The sequence below is a fragment of the Zea mays genome, chromosome 2 (genome assembly GCF_902167145.1).
Source record: "Zea mays cultivar B73 chromosome 2, Zm-B73-REFERENCE-NAM-5.0, whole genome shotgun sequence".
Taxonomy (NCBI): domain Eukaryota; kingdom Viridiplantae; phylum Streptophyta; class Magnoliopsida; order Poales; family Poaceae; genus Zea; species Zea mays.
The window spans coordinates 80874774-80884651 of record NC_050097.1 but is presented as its reverse complement, the minus strand read 5'-3'; the positions used below and the strand labels follow the sequence as shown (position 1 = coordinate 80884651).

The 9878-nt window shown below is 43.6% G+C and overlaps 1 protein-coding gene and 1 long non-coding RNA gene across 3 annotated transcripts; one reads left to right on the top strand and one right to left on the bottom strand.

Annotated features, from left to right (window-relative positions):
* Positions 1-398: 398 nt before the first annotated feature.
* Positions 399-5921, bottom strand: LOC100193518 (nucleotide pyrophosphatase/phosphodiesterase). Its single transcript, NM_001138630.1, has 13 exons — positions 5528-5921; positions 3423-3467; positions 3235-3281; positions 3079-3145; positions 2851-2970; positions 2633-2725; positions 2356-2485; positions 2153-2234; positions 1890-2022; positions 1585-1790; positions 1355-1480; positions 947-1256; positions 399-866 (listed from the first exon to the last, which is right to left on the bottom strand). Exons 1-13 carry the CDS (start codon positions 5696-5698, stop codon positions 561-563), a joined length of 1836 nt encoding a protein of 611 aa, NP_001132102.1. The 5' UTR covers positions 5699-5921; the 3' UTR covers positions 399-560.
* LOC118476326 (uncharacterized) lies at positions 3474-6195 on the top strand. Of its 2 annotated transcripts, none has more exons than XR_004856249.1 (2): positions 3474-5251; positions 5394-6195. It is a non-coding gene; the product is annotated as an uncharacterized lncRNA (long non-coding RNA). The 2 variants fall into 2 exon arrangements; XR_004856250.1 differs by having other exon boundaries at positions 5391-6195.
* The last annotated feature ends 3683 nt before the right edge of the window (positions 6196-9878 follow it).

Below are 9878 nucleotides of genomic sequence, written 5' to 3'. Positions count from 1 at the left end.
CCGTCGTCTGTCAGTCAACTTTGTTTGCTGGATTGTTGTCTTCGTATGATGTAACTATTTAACTTTTTTGTATAGAATTCTACTATATATTAAAGATGTGACATTTGTTTCTGTATCATGAGTCATCATATGTATGAGACTTGATCCCAGCACACATATGAATCACGCCCGTGTTTGGACCCCTAAATCTGGGTGTGATAAGTCTGGCATGTGGACTCCAGAGATGGAAACTAGGTGCTGGTCCCCAATGCTAAAATAATGGTTTTTTGTGTCTTAGTTACAAGTGTAGACCATGCTGGAAACCATTTCCTCCTCTTCCTCGTTAATTTTATTGCCATATCACCAAATTGCTGATGTGACAGGGCTGCTCTTAGCTCCTTACCTGTAAGCCAACTAATCAGGGTCAACATGCTCTTTATTGAGTGTAGGATTTATAATGTGGGTCTCGCTCGACCACCTAATTAAACAGTTACAGTTACACGCCGAAGTGGAACCTAACCCACTGTCACAGAAGCGACCCCTGTCCCCCCTCTGCTCCTCACGCGCGGCTGCAATGCATGTCACGTCGCTGGCGAAGTCGGAGGGCAGCTGTCCTTGACGCACGCCAGCAAGTCCCTGTACTCCCTGTGCATCGTGAAGCTGTCGTACACCTGGCCGTCGCTGGAGCGCTTGTACTCGTAGAGGAGGGACGAGTAGTTGAACGCCGTGAGCTTGACGAAGCCGTAGTCCATCTCCCTGTACACGCTCCACGGCGGGACCTGGGCGGTGAAGTTGCTGAGGTGGCTGCCGCCGCCCCCGACCACGACGTGGATGGTGCCGTTCATGGTGCCCGAGTAGTGGGATTTCTCCGAGCTCATGCATTGTTCCTGCAAGTGCCGGCCGTGTCGTTCATGCATGGTCCATCCGTCAAGCTAGCTAGGAAGGAAGGAGCAGCAGCAGCAGGTACCTCGTAGACCGGGCATGTCCTCTCGTAGTTGTGGACGTGGCCGTAGAACGCCAGGTCCACCCGGTACTTCTGCCAGAGCTTCTGGAGGCTCTGCCGGGACATGGGCTCCGCGAACGAGCCGTCGACGCCGTAGAAGAAGCCGGAGGAGTAGCCGAGGACGCGGTGCGCGATGAACACCAGCCACGGCTGCTTCTTCCGGTCGACCGTGGCGAGGCAGCTCTCGATGAACTCGTACTGCTCCGTGCCTTCCCGCCAGTCGTGCTCGCTGTCCGCCACGCAGAACCGGAACATGCCGTAGTCTGCCGAGTACCTGTCGATCCAACAAAACAAGCAGCCAAAGCGTTCCAAGTTCCAGGCTTTTGTCAGCATATATAGATTGATATCGATCGAGTTGCATTGCATATTTACCAGTAGTTTGCTCGGTTCTCTGTGGGTGTGTAGTACATGGTCTCAGCGACCACGCCACACTCCCCTCCAGAGTCGGTGCCGTTGAAGAAGGACCCGCTGTTGGGCCAGTCCCGCTCATGGTTCCCGCTGAAACAGGCAAAAAGCAAGCAAGCAAGCTAGCTGGTATGATGAATTCAGCCGGATTTCTCTCGAATTGAAGTCTTTGTAAACGACTACTAGCTAGAACAGACCTGGCAACCATGTAAGGGACCCGCGAGGTGATCTCCTCCACTTGCTGCGTGAACTGATCCCACTGCGAGATGTACCCGTTGGCGTAGGTGATGTCACCGATGTGGAACACCATGTCAATGTTGTCCAGGTCCTTGACAAGGGTGTCGGTGGTGTTGAGTGATCCGGGCTGGTAGTTGCTGTACTCGTTGCTCCCGTCCCTCTCGGCCTGTCACATGCATGTAGTATGTATTTGACTTGACGATAAACCAGCGATGATTAAGGGCTAGAAACTGTATCCGTATCAGTCCTCATCCCATCCTGTCACCTTCCCCATATCTCCGAAGATGACGACGCGCTGCAGTGACTTCTGGCCAGGAAACGGAGGCGCTTTGAAGGAAGATAGCTTGCCCCAAACAACGCTCCCATCTGGCAGCATATGGCCGATCTTGTAGTAGTACCTGGTCAGGGGAACAGATACATGTACGTACTCACTACTCAGTCAGAAGACTAGTGCTCTGCTCCCTCAAAGCTAAAGCTGAGAAGACGTTTCTGTTGCACGTACAGCACAGGAGGCATGCAAGAACTTACTCTTTGTTCGGCCACAAGTCTGTGAGGAAGGCTGTGTGTATGAACCCAGGATCTCTCCAGCCGACAGACCGGGCAGGCTCTCCTGCGCAAGTACACACGGCGAGACAAGTCATGCATCAGATGTCACAGACTGAAACTAGCTAGCTTCAAAAGATTCTCTGAATCCTGCAATGTTCATACAATACAATACAAGCCATGCATACCACAGACGCTTTCACGGTCAAAAGTGACGGTGCCAGCTGCGCTGCGCACCGGGGGGCTCCATTTCATTCCCCACTCCACAAACGGGTACGCCTCGTCGCTCTCGTAGCCACTTGTCCACGTCACAGTCATCTAGCCAACACACCACAAGAGAAAAAAAATTGAGTGCCCGCGCGCGTGGCTGTGACAGAGAAAAGGCCTGAATCTTCTAAGCTAGACTGGCCAGATTAATTCAGGTATAGATGAGGGAGACAGGTGAGGAGAAGAAGCGACACCAACCTCGTTCCAGGATTTCCCTTGCGCCAGGCGTGGGTAGACTGGAGCCTTTGGGTTCGCGAAAGCAATGGCGTTCGATACTGCGATAAGCTTAGGCTGTGACGACAGAGAAAAAAAGAAGAAGATGGAAGTCAGGGTCATTATATTGCTTCCCATCGGATGATAGAAAAATGGAGGCTAGGGGCATCACTGCAGTGCCCTTAACAGGTAAGGTAACTGACATTCGAGAGTCCGCCAGTGAACAGCGCGAACGAGAAGTCCTGCCGCTGGTTGATCAGCTGAAACTGCAGCGCGCCTTTCCCGGACTCCCCGTAGCCCGACGAATAGTTGGCGAACTGATACTGAAATTAAACCAGCACGCATGCAAGAGAATGTTTCAGCCCGGTAGTATGGGTATTGGTCGGTACAAATAATATGTTGTGAAGATTACTTGTTCTCGTCTGACGGACCTTTATTGGAGCCGAGCATATCACAGGGCCTGGGCCAGATCCGTGAGAACCAAGGCATGTGGACGCGCTGCAAGGAAAGTCTCAAGGAACCTGTTACAGATCATGTGATTGCCGTCGTACAAAATAACTCGGATCATAAAAAAATGAATAGCATACTTGAACTTCGAAGGAGAAAACACGCCGACCCAATCATCGGCACTTGGGGGCATGTTTGGGTAATTTCGGATTGGAGTGGATTAGGCTGGTATGAGGTGTATTGAAGTGTAATATGAACTAATTTTTCTCTCAATCCCTTTAAAACACTACAATCCACTCCAATCCCTCCTTACCCAAACAAAGCCTGGATGGGGAGTAACAAGGTCTACCTTCACCCAGGCAGTATCTTCGCCCTGCGTCGTCCAAATTAAAACGCTGTGTCATATTTTTTTTTCTTTTCTTGCAGTAATAATGGAGTAGCATTTCAGAGATACAAGAGATACTCCCCTCCGTTTCTTTTTTTTTATTTGTCGCTATTTTAGTTTAAAAATAAACACTTAGTAGACGACAAATATTCGAGAACCGAACCGAGCAAATATTTATCTCTAGCTCCTTATGTGCTCTAAAATGCCAAATATTTTTTTACCCTAATCAAAGAAGGAATGACATAAGATCTATTTGATTTGCAGTAATGGTCTGCTCAAAAACCGACTTCACCGCTGGTATCGACAGTAACAGTGGACAGTGAAGTGGATCTTCCTCGAATCTGCCGGGCAAAACATGTTGGGTGGGCTAAAGAGATAAGACTATGGACCACCATGAAGATGCAAACACAGTACAATTGAATCCACACAGGCGGGATCAAGTATCGTTCTCAATCCGAAGGCTGCTAGCTAGGGCACCATGAAGAGGGATGGATAGCTGGAAATGGTATTGGGTTGGGACATTATGCTTTTCACATTTATGGAACACTCGTACTTATGCATTATAAATGTGATTAAATATAAGGTAGTTTGACTTCAACTTTCTAGCCAGCTGTAAAAGGCTAGCTAGAGGGTTACTCAAACACAACTAAATTGACCACTGATATGGGCAAAGACATAAAAAAGTTGGCATGAAAAAAGTTGATATAGTAACTAAAAATAAATGAGAAAGAAGAGGTAGAAGAAAGATGTTATAGAGTAGTAGTGTATCAATTGTTTTATACAGTATATAATTATTATTTTTACTTAACAAAAAAGTTTTCACGTTCTCTTTTGATTTTAACGAATTATGTTGATTTTCATTTGCTTTATTTCAGTAAACTGTTGCGTTTCATTTTAACCACACAAATCTACAAAGGCCGCGAGGATTGAAAATCAGTAGTACCCTACATTGTGTGACCATACCACATAGATTCGATAGTTCATCCGTCTATACATTTTGCAACTTGTTAGACCAGGCCGGGTGACACAGGCATTCGGTTAACCGATTTTTTTTCGGTTCGGTTTTTTGAAGTCCGGTTTTTGAAGGATGGTAACCGAAAATTCTGTGTAAAAGAAAAAGAAAGGAAAAACCGACCCCTCTGTTAACCGAAACCTGTGGGAGCGATTGTCAATTGGACACGTAAAAAAGGTGCGTGCGTAAAGGAAGAAGGATTGAAAGCAACGCGTCAATGCAAGAGATTTATTTAAGCTGTTCTTTTGAAAGCAAAAGTACACAGCTCGCTCCTATTTTATTTAGGAACTCTTCTCCTTGCAGAAATTAAAAACAAGTACTGTACATATATGATAGCATGGAGTCTCTCTAGTCCAAGTTTGTTGGCTGCTGGAGGCGGAGATACTGAAGGCGATATGGCCCTAATAATTTGGCACAAGTGTTTGACTCGAAATAGTTTACTGAGATGACGCCTCTCAGCAGCTCACTCCTCGTCGTCTTGGGAAGGGTCATCACGGAACCGGCATATCCGGCCATTTGGCTAGCTAATGGCTTGGCACTACGGCGTCTGCTCCAAGTGGACGCAAAAGAAGGCCCGTTGCGTTGCGCTCACGAAAGCCTGCTGCATGCAATGGAGATGGGGAGTCGTTGGTTCAATCATCTCTATGGCTGGCTGGAACTTTATATATCTAGTTAGCTTCATCCCCTTTATTTGGAGGTCCATGGTGAATGATGGATTTAGGTTCCGGCCTTTTCTCTTAGACTGATGGGACCGGAACAGGTACTATACATTGCCAAATTAATGCTCTCTCCTAGCTAGGATTCTTCCACTACCTAGCTAACTTGTCGGTTGATTTGGTCATTCTACGTACGCTCTCGTTTTTGACGACGCAATGCAAACAAAATGCCTTTTTTTCCAGCAGGCCGACGACGGACGGCACATGGAAGAATAATGCATGCACAGTTCCAAGCACGCAGATCGCGATGTTGGGGGGCGAAAAAAAGAATCAAAAGCATCATTATTAAGGGCGGCAGAGAGGCATGTGTAGCTACGTACCTTGGTTCCCAGCAGCTCCGGCGAGGCCCGCACGGCGGCGGACGCGTCGAGCGCGAAGCGGGCGCGGTGGATGGCGATGCGCGCCAGCGGCTGCACGCCGGCGTGCCCCGCGGCCACGGCGGCGAGCAGGAGCAGGCAAACCAACCGCGCCGCGCCTTCCGCCGGTCTCATGACACGATCGATGATGCTATCTTCCTTGCTTCCTTTTGGAACTAGTAGGGAGAGCACCGAGCAGCTTCCGCCGTGCGGTTTATGTATCAGCGGACGCTACGTCTACGTGTAGCGCACCCGATCGAGATGCGAGAGAACTCGAACGAGACGACGCGCGCGGGGAGTTGACTCGACGAGCGATACAGCTAGATAGCCGTGCCCAGCAGCTTCAATTCGCGAGGGCTCTCGGAGAGATTTCCGCCGCTGGCCGCGTACAGGATCTATAAAGATAAGGAAGTTATATGCTTCGGATATGGCCAGAAATTCCGCGTACGGCCGCGCCGTTTGTTTAGCTTATAATACTAATTGTTTGTACGATACGACGGTCGACTTCTCCTGGACGTTCACACCGAACCTAAGCCTATGCCTATGTGGTTGTTTGGATCTCATTACCGTGAATCGGTACTTTCAAAGACAGGTTTTACAATGAACTTTCAAATAAACATGGTTTTTAAGTAGGTGTTCTGTCAATGGTGTTCTATACCATGTTACTGTGTAATTATTTATTTGGATCACAACTACTCTCACGTGTAGCAACCACACATGTTCTTTTATCACCACCTAATCGTAAAAGCTAGCATGTTCAGCAGCTGTGGCTGCACCTGCAATCCGTAGAGATAAAATACTGTAAGAGCCACATCCGCAACCACATTAAAGTCGCAGCAAGCCGTAGCAAACAAGACAAATAATTGGTATGACACACGACGTACATGCCACATTTCTGACTATTAAAAAAATAATTTAGCTTATGCCGATTTTCAGAAATTATATTTGACTTTCGAAACTGAAGTTGAATTTTGAAACTAAAATTTTATTTGAAATTCGCAAAGGAAATAATAGAAAGACTTCCAATTTATTTGTTTGATTGAATTATTCATTCATGAATTATATATTCCTAACTTTATAAAACAACTAATATATATATATATATATATATATGAATTTTCATTGCATGCTGATATTTTCTTTGATTGAGCATTCTAATAGAATTGGAAATTCAAACTTTATTGAATCTGAATTTGAAAAAAGAACAGCAAACAGAAAATAGAAATAGAAAAGAAAGAAGGGAGAGCTCTCGGGCCTATTCTTTACCCCTGGGCCCACTCTCATCTCCTTTCCGGCATGCACACCCAGCCCAACTACCTCGCGGTCAGGTGTACTCAACCAAAATGTAAATCAAGCATTTCCTATAAGAGCAAACATTTGAGCCTATAAATTTCTATATAAAATAGTTTTTTACCTACTATTATGTCTAGAATTGGGACTTCTATTTTTTAGGAGAATAACTTAGCTGTAGGATTTTAAGGTGTAAAATCTATTTTTTTTCTTTATGAGTGAAAAGGTAGGAGTAATTAGAGTAAAGCAGTAAAAGATGAGAAAAAAGAACAAGAAAATTTTAAAAAGAATCAGAGTAGTAAGTATAAGTAGGCTAAGATTTATTTAACTTATAATACTAGCTACTTGTTTGTACGATACTATACGACGGACGGTCGACTTCTACTGGACGTTTAGACCGAACCTAAGCCTAGGTGGTTGTTTGGATCTCATGCATTATCGTGAATCGGTACTTTCAAAGACAGGTTTTACCATGAACTTTTAAATAAACATGTATTTATTTATTTGGATCACAACTACTCTCACGTGTAGCAACGACACTTTTTTTTTGCCGCCACCTACCGCCAAAGCTAAATAATCAATTGGTATATGAGAACCGACAGCACACGCCCAGATTTCTGACTATGTAAAAACAATGTAGCTTAGCTTATGCCGATTTTCAGGGGAAAAAAAGAACCGTCGTCTAGGAATAGAATCATTATTGATTTGTTGAAAACCATTTGTCATATACAACATCCTTGAATATTTGTCGTCCGTTAGTTCATTTTTAACTAAAATGTGATAAATAAAAAAATCAGAGAGAGTACATTTATTTTTGTACCGCTTCGTAATGACCACTGAAAATGATTATCATCACCGTCAGGTCATGTTCCAAACAGACAGTGGTAAATCATTTTGACGCTTGGCTCTAACCGTATATTAAAAGATAAAACGACGAGCAAATAGGAAATTTTGTGGACCAAAATAATTTTCTTTTGGATTTAAATTTAGCTCATAGAAATTAACTATTTCCGTCAGCCATGGCACAACCAACGGAACTAATTTTCGTGGCTAGAAGGACATATCAACAAAAATTAAGAAATAAAGGATGTGTTTGGTTACAATAAGAAGACAAGATATGATGAGACCATCCTTAAATAAGGTTGTTTAGTTTAGGTTATAAATTAAGATAATTAGATTGAATATTTGGCTAGTAATAAGTATTAGTATTTAAACAAAATATTGTTGTTTAAAATAATATATTTAAAAGCATGTAAAAATGTTGATAGGTTCATAAAACACATGTGTCACTCGTTTTGATCAGCATGCTAACATACATCTCACCTGAAAGATATGTTGTTTTAGAATTGTCTCTTTTTGGATAGTATGAGAGCAACTAATAGTGTGATATTTATAATAAGCCACAGGTTCAAGTAGGGATGGCAATTTAATATGTGGATTTGGATATCCTACGGATATCCGACCCGACGGATTAGGATATGGATATGTTTTTTGACCCGCGGGTTAGACCCGTATCCGATCCGAGATAAGTGGGCATGGATTTGGATACTAAATCTCACCCGCGGATAATCCGTTGGATATCCGAAATTAACCATTAGTCCATTATTGAGCCTAGGCGCCAGCCCACCAAAGTAACATTCAGCCCATCAAAGCACCAAGCCACCAGCCCACCCTAATCCCTAATTACCCAATCCCCGTCCGGCCATCCCCTGGCCTCAATCGGTCAATCCCAGGCACAACTCACTTGCGTAGTCATTTTAAAACTTGTCAATCTAAGCAGTGTCAAAAAGGCCTAAAGCAATCAATATTGAAGTTGGGCAAAAATGAGAAGGGAGGAGTTGTGGTTGAGAAGTATGTTTTTGATCAAGTAGTTGCTAGAAAAGAACTTGCACTAATGATCTGTGTGCATGAGTATCCACTTTCTATGGTTGATCATGTTGGGTTCAGAAGATTTTGTGCAGCACTACAAGTCTACAACCCCTTTTCAAAGTAGTGTCCAGAAACACTATTAAAAAAGACATATTGGACATGTATGAGGTGCAAAGACTTTCTTTAGTGAATTAGCCCACTTCGTAGTAGACTTGCTCCAAAAATAGTAGAAGGGTTGATGTGTATGCAAGCTTGGGCCCGACCTGACATGTTAGGCAACCAATCCTATTTTATAAATGCACTAATGACTTGTTTGGAGGATGAAGAGGAAGAAATGGTAACATGATTCAACTCTTTAGTATGTTCTTATATTTTGGTTAACGAATCTGATCATTGATTTAACCATTTATCTAATTTGTTGTTTGCCAGGATGAACATGATTCTACTATCATTGACTAAAAAAATTCAAATACAACTACTATAGCGCTAGCTCAAGTGCTCAACACAACACTACACTCGGATCGAATCAGAATCAAAAGGCAAAAGGCTTAAGGCCAAAAGCAGACATGTATTTGTTGTCATGTATTTGTTTTCATGTTGAGACATGTAGACATGTATTTTTGTCATGTTGAGAATGTTGCTTGTTGAAGGACATGTATATTTAATTTTTTATTCAATTTTAAGTTGTGTATGATGTTGAATTGAGAAGAAAATTGGTTAATTGTGTTATTCAATTGCTGAAAATGGTTTTATCATATTCGATGGATATCCGATGGATATCCGAAACCCGATGGGCATGGATATGGATATGAATTTCTACCCGTGGATATAGTCGCGGGCGGATATTATCTATGACCGTGGATATGACTGCGGGCGGATATTTTCAATATCCGATCCGAATTCGACCCGTTGCCATCCCTAGGTTCAAGTAAGATTTTAGTGTTATAACTATGTTGTTTTCAATTGCACCACAATCGTGCATGAAATAGTGAAAGGGAAATGTGCCATTGGGCCATTTCTATAATGTTTTGGTGATTAAGTGTCCAACACATAGTGAGTGAAATATTATGTGCCAAACAAGTAAAAAATGCAAATCATGTAACAAGGTACGTTTCTAGACTTAGTACATTGTTTTGAGTACTAACATATTCTGTCT